Source organism: Miscanthus floridulus, chromosome 18 (assembly GCF_019320115.1).
Source record: "Miscanthus floridulus cultivar M001 chromosome 18, ASM1932011v1, whole genome shotgun sequence".
Classification (NCBI taxonomy): Eukaryota; Viridiplantae; Streptophyta; class Magnoliopsida; order Poales; family Poaceae; genus Miscanthus; species Miscanthus floridulus.
This window is the reverse complement of record NC_089597.1, coordinates 55,543,855-55,549,437: the sequence shown is the minus strand read 5'-3', so window position 1 is coordinate 55,549,437 and position 5,583 is coordinate 55,543,855. Positions and strand designations below refer to the sequence as shown.

The 5,583-nt window shown below is 54.8% G+C and overlaps 1 protein-coding gene across 1 annotated transcript; it reads right to left on the bottom strand.

Annotated features, from left to right (window-relative positions):
* Nucleotides 1-573: 573 nt before the first annotated feature.
* LOC136521645 (endoglucanase 16-like) lies at nucleotides 574-5,032 on the bottom strand. Its single transcript, XM_066515399.1, has 5 exons — nucleotides 4,214-5,032; nucleotides 3,831-4,043; nucleotides 2,800-3,000; nucleotides 1,716-1,970; nucleotides 574-1,602 (listed from the first exon to the last, which is right to left on the bottom strand). The coding sequence occupies exons 1-5, from the start codon at nucleotides 4,511-4,513 to the stop codon at nucleotides 871-873; spliced, it is 1,701 nt and encodes a 566-aa protein (XP_066371496.1). The 5' UTR covers nucleotides 4,514-5,032; the 3' UTR covers nucleotides 574-870.
* Between the last annotated feature and the right edge of the window lie 551 nt (nucleotides 5,033-5,583).

Sequence of the window (5,583 nt, the reverse complement as noted above, 5' to 3'; positions counted from 1 at the left end):
CATCCTAACGCGATCTGCCGAGCAGCTCCTTGCAGCAATCAGAGACGACATTCAGAAATAGGAGTGATCCGCGCCCAAAGAAGTGGACTTTTTTTGTGTTTTGTCCTTTACTCTCCTTTCTTTTATTCTGTTACCTGTATAGCCTGCATCTCTTGCAGATTTTTTTTGTTTCTCTTAACACTCTGTAACTTGCTACTTCTCACTACTAAATGAAAAGGCAGAACACCTGCCATTGATGTTGAAAAAAAGGCTTACGGCCACTTGGTTGTCGGTGTTACTTTTTCACATGAACCGCGTGGCATTATTTTTCAGATATGGAGGGGCATAGAAATCTGCATTTAAGTAGAAACAAAGGAAGGGTTGGTATAAAAAAAATTAAAATGCTCACTTTCAGTACACATAACACGCCATTTCCCTGCAAACTTTGCAGCTGAAAGAGCTCTCCTTTGCATCGTCAGCGTGAAAAAGCCAACCGCACTTGAGCTCTTTCTCGACGGTACATATATTCATTCAGTACTCTGCAGAATATCAGACTTTCTTTATATATCCGGTACTCTTCAGAATAATATTTGCCTCGCTATGCTGAAATTGCTTGATGCCCTTTACAAGATTCTGTGATCATTGCGTGCATGAGCTGCAAATGATTTGGGAGGCAAGCTGATTTACATTTTTGTATTTTTTTCTCTGATATTTACGGGGAGGGAATTCACATTTGCTTTGCCAAATCCCTCCTCCTAACTTTTTTTTTCATCGTATACAAATAATAATTTGCTGTGAAGAGCGCCTTCACTTCACATCTACTCCTTATCCATAGAAGAAAAGAATGAACAAAAGAATAGGGGCAAAATTGTACAAGCCCCCCTTGTATGACTATCTATTTACACTTGTCTCCCGGCCAGGCTGCGACGCCGACGATGCTTCGGGTCGCGGCGGTTGCGGCGCCTCGTCCCGGGCCAGCCGGTTGAGCATGGCGAACATGCCGACCATGGGCGCCGTGTTGTACGTGCACGCCTCCGTCTGTATGTAGTTCTCCCTCTGGTCCCTGAAGCGGTCCCGTCGGTCGGGCCCGCCGACGATGGCGCCGACGACGACGTTGGGGTTGGCGCCCTTGCGGATGAACCAGTCGTCGAACCCCTGCGCGCAGCCGATGAACTCCTTGCTGTGCTTGTACGGCACGATGGAGGCTGCGCGGTGGTGCACCCTGGCCGGGAACCGGGCGCCGTACCCGACCAGGTAGCTCATCCCGCGCGGGTTGCTGCCGAGCACGTAGTCCACCTGCGCCCGCGCCAGCGCGAACACCTCGGCGGCGCTCGCCGCCGCCTCGCCGCCCGCGGCGCACGTCACGGACTGCTGCTCGCCCCCACCGGCGGACGACGACGACGAGGAGAGGTAGCCCGAGTAGACGGACAGCAGGAACGCCGCGCTGGTCACGTACTGCATGTTGTTCCACTGCCGCACGTACAGCATCCCGCCAGGGCTGCGCTCCACGTTCCCGTCCGCCGCGTTCTTGCCCAGGCACGCGCACACGTAGTGCTCCGCCTTCGCCCTGTACTGCTCCAGCGTCTCCCTGTGCCGCGGCGAGTGCTCCCCACTGAGCAGCAGCTGAAATAAATGAACCACGACGACGACACGTAAGCACTTGTACATGTTCCTTTCGTTTTTTATACAGTATAAATAAAAACAAAACAAAAAAATACGACGACGTATGTACGTACCCTGGTGGCGAGGATCTGGACGCCGGCGTACTTGACGTCCCAGCTGAACTCGGTGATGGCCCAGCCGGTGCCGCCGAAGTCGTCGGCGTTGTCGACGACGTAGTCGAGGTACTGGGCGCGTCCGGTGGCGCGGTGGAGCCAGAGCGCGGCCCAGAGGAGCTCGTCGTGGTAGCCGCTGACGGAGGCGTAGTAGCTCTTCACCTCCGCGATGCTGCTGTCGTACTTGCCCCGGTACTTGTCGGCGAACTCGAACAGCTGCAAGTACAGCGCATGCAATGCAGCAGGTCAGTTTTTTTTTTGCCGATGGTTCCATCATTATTCGATTGAGCTAGCTTAGCTTCGCTGGGTGATTAGTGCTACTCACTGTTCACACACCATGCCAGTACTAACCAACCAACTAATATTCCAGTAGTGGCCTGGCCTAGCTAGCTGCTAGCTCTGCCTGGACGACTGTCCTGCCACGATCGTTCGATCGATGATCCATCATCCTCATCGCTGCATCGTTGTAATAATGTGACGACATGGCTTGCTGGCTGGCTAGCTAGCTTTGCTGGAGATCGATATCATCGATGGATCCCATCACAACGTGACCGAATGGGGTGGTTACGCTGAGCCGCTTAATCAGTAGTTTCTGCTCACCTAACCCTGACAGTAACATGATGCTACGTTGTGATTATTCCTCTTGCCCACGAAATGAACTCGATCCGTGGGACCCCACATGGCAGCCTCTCTGGACCGACAGGACAGCAAGTTTTTTAGACACGCACACGCACACTGCAGGGTTCAAAGTTCAGACACCCCTTGACCCGACGTCACGCACGGTGACAAGTTGCCACGTGCGCCGGACCGGCTGCTGCACAGGGCTAGCCAGTACACGGCACGAGTGTGAAACCAGGAGGAGAAGAAGAAAATCGTGCGGCTCCGACCGGCCAGATTCCGCAGCACGACAAAAAGCTCTGGTCAGTTCTGAGCCAATCGGGGGCGCTGACCGCGCGGTGCGGTAACTAATCCCATCATTAGCAAGTGATGGCAGCGGTGATTAATTAAGATTACTGTCATCATCATCAGTAAATAAAGTATGTACCTGCAGCGCGTGGTGGAGGAGGAGGCTGGCGTAGTGCGGGTTGTGCTCCCGGAACACCATGGACGCGGCGGCCATGGCGGCCGCGGTCTCGCCGGCGACGTCGGACCCTGGCCGGTCGCGGTCGACCTTGTACGCCTGCCGCGACGTCGTCATGTCCTCCGGCCGCTGCCAGCAGTAGTGGTCCGTGTCGCCGTCGCCGACCTGGCATCACCCACCACGGTTAATCATTATATATGCCATCGATCATGCATGAGCAGGTGAGCTAGCTAGCTCTACATACGTACTGTACGATACATTGTCAGAGTCAGAGCCGCCATCGAAATCCATCGGGGGGCAAAAAAATAAAGGAACCGAAATAATAATATAAATCTATAAACGAACAGCTCGCAGCAGCTAATCCCCATGTGAAAGCACAATGATGGAGCGTGTGAGGTTTGCGCGTTCCGAACCGCAGCTTGTCCGGTAGCAGTAGCGCCACCTAACAAATGTTCCCCTTTTCATCTTTCGAATTCGAATATTTAATCTTTTTTCTGCAACCACGACTGGTGTGTGTGGATGCATGTTTGTTGGTCGCTCTCACTACGACTTGGGTTTATCTTACTTGTTTATTACTACTACGTAGTAACATGTACAGTTGCTAGTCCACGATGATGTGATTAGGTGATTGTTAATTAATTTGTTACTGTAAGTAAATGGAATGCAAGGAGTAACATAGTTCGATTGAGTTATTAGGCCAGTCTCAGTGGAGAGTTTCATTTCGTTGTTTACAAAACTGATATGTCATGTAGAATGAAATGAAACTAGGATGAAATACCCACTCTCAATGAAAAGTTTCATTATATAGTTTCATAGACATTTAATTCTATAACTCATAAAGAGAAGTTGGTAACTGTGCAAGAGAGTTTTATCCCCATGAAACCCAATTCTTCTCTCTCTTTATGAAAATGTTGCCACGTCATCAAAAGTGCATATATGATAAGCTATTAAATATAAATGAAACTCTAGTGAAACTCCCACTGAAACTGGCCTACCTCTGCCCAGAGCTCGTGGGGCCTGGTGTGCGCCTTGATGAAGTAGTCGGTGCCCCACTTGATGGACTCGAGCGCGTGGGCGAGCTCGCCGGCGTCGGCGACGTCGGCGCCGTACTCGAGCAGGCTCCAGGAGAGCATGGTGACGGTGAAGGCCATGGGCAGGCCGAACTTGACGTGGTCGCCCGCGTCGTAGTACCCGCCCACCAAGTCCACCTGCAGAAAAAAAGGCGATCCATCAATACATCATACATCGAGATCCAACAACCCAACAAAGCACCGTCGTCGTCAGTCACGTTGTTAGTTCGTCGCCGGCCGACGACGCGCGCACGAAGCAACATGTACAGCAGCAGCAGCAGCAGCAGCGCGACATATAACGTACGTACCCCTTGCTCGAGGCCGTCGGTGAGGCCGGAGTGGTCGCGCCAGGCGACGCGCTGGCCGTGCGGCAGCCGCCCCGACCGCTGCGCCTCGAAGTAGAGCAGGCTCTTCCGCAGCGCGTCCTCGTAGTCGTGCCGCGCCGACGACGCCGGCGGCGGCGCCTCGGTGGCAGCCTCCGCCAGCGGCAGCAACGCCGAGGCGAGCAGAGCCGCGACGGCGAGAACCTCCCCGAGCCGGCCCGGCCGGAGCCACAGGCCGGCGGCGGCCGCGGCAGGCGTGGCGCCGCTACTCGTGATCCTCCTCATCGACGCTCTCTGGAGGAACGGAAACGACGACGACACCGCTGCTGCTGACGCGGTGTATAACCGTACTGTACCGGCCGGTCAGGCGGTCAGCCTCCGGCGGCTAGGACGGCTGGACGACGTACGGATAGAGCGAGACGGTGCCACACCGCAGGACGTCGAGCTCGCTGGCCCGATCGTCGGAGCGCGTCGTAGGTAGCAGGATAGATGGACCGATTGATCGATGGATCGGCCGCTAGCTAGCTCGGTGGAGGTTGGTGGTACGTTGGCGTACGTAGCAGGTGGCGGCAGCAGGAGGAGCAGAGCAGCAGCACCCGTCGGTGGGAATCGGCCGGGGGCGGGAGGGGGGGAGTGGAAGAGTGTGGTGGGCTGTCCAGTACTCCAGTCTGCGGGGGCACGTCGCGCAGCCCTTATATGTAAGCGAGGCCGAGGCGGAGGCGAGCGACGGAGCGGAGGCTAGGTGACTTGGCGGATGGGGCCCATCCATGGCCGCGTCCCGCGTGGCTGGGGCATGGGACGCGAGTAATTCGTGCGTGGGGTGGTGAAGGAAGCCGGGAGGAACTGATGAAGGTCGGGAATGGCCGAGTGGGCCCGGTTGATTGACCGAATAAGCTGAAGCTGCTGCTGCTGTTCCCGGGGAAATTAAGGATCGTCCGCCAGCTGGTTGGAGTTGGGGGAGGAGCCCCAGCATCCGAATTGGGGAGGGACAGCCGGCAGGTCCACGTACACGTACGGAATGTCTGAGAACGCTGCAGTTCGCACCAAAGGGAAGAAGACTCTGGTTATCGGGTCCCGGTATGTAGCTCAGTAGCTGCTAGGATAAATTTGGTGACATACGTAACTTATCCACGTGAATGGCTACAGAAATCCGACGGGCCGGCCAGCGGGCACCTGCCATGCCAGCATAGAGAATATAATTGTGATAGCAGATAGACGGGGATGGTGCTAACATTATTGGTGATCTCCGATGGTGGTTCGCTCGCGCTCCTACTAACACCGTCCGTACGCGCTCGCATCGTGCCGGCCGGAATTTTTTTTTAATTTTAACACTTTTTGAAAACTAATTTTAATTC

What these genes read in the sequence shown, in the direction of transcription:
- LOC136521645 (XM_066515399.1), bottom strand. Translation starts at nt 4,513, where the DNA reads ATGAGGAGGATCACGAGTAGCGGCGCCACGCCTGCCGCGGCCGCCGCC. An exon ending in CCGACGGCCTCGAGCAAGGG is followed by an intron (nt 4,044 to 4,213) that starts GTACGTACGTTA and finishes TTTTTTCTGCAG; the next exon opens with GTGGACTTGGTGGGCGGGTA. An exon ending in TCCAGATCCTCGCCACCAGG is followed by an intron (nt 1,603 to 1,715) that starts GTACGTACATAC and finishes CATTTATTTCAG; the next exon opens with CTGCTGCTCAGTGGGGAGCA.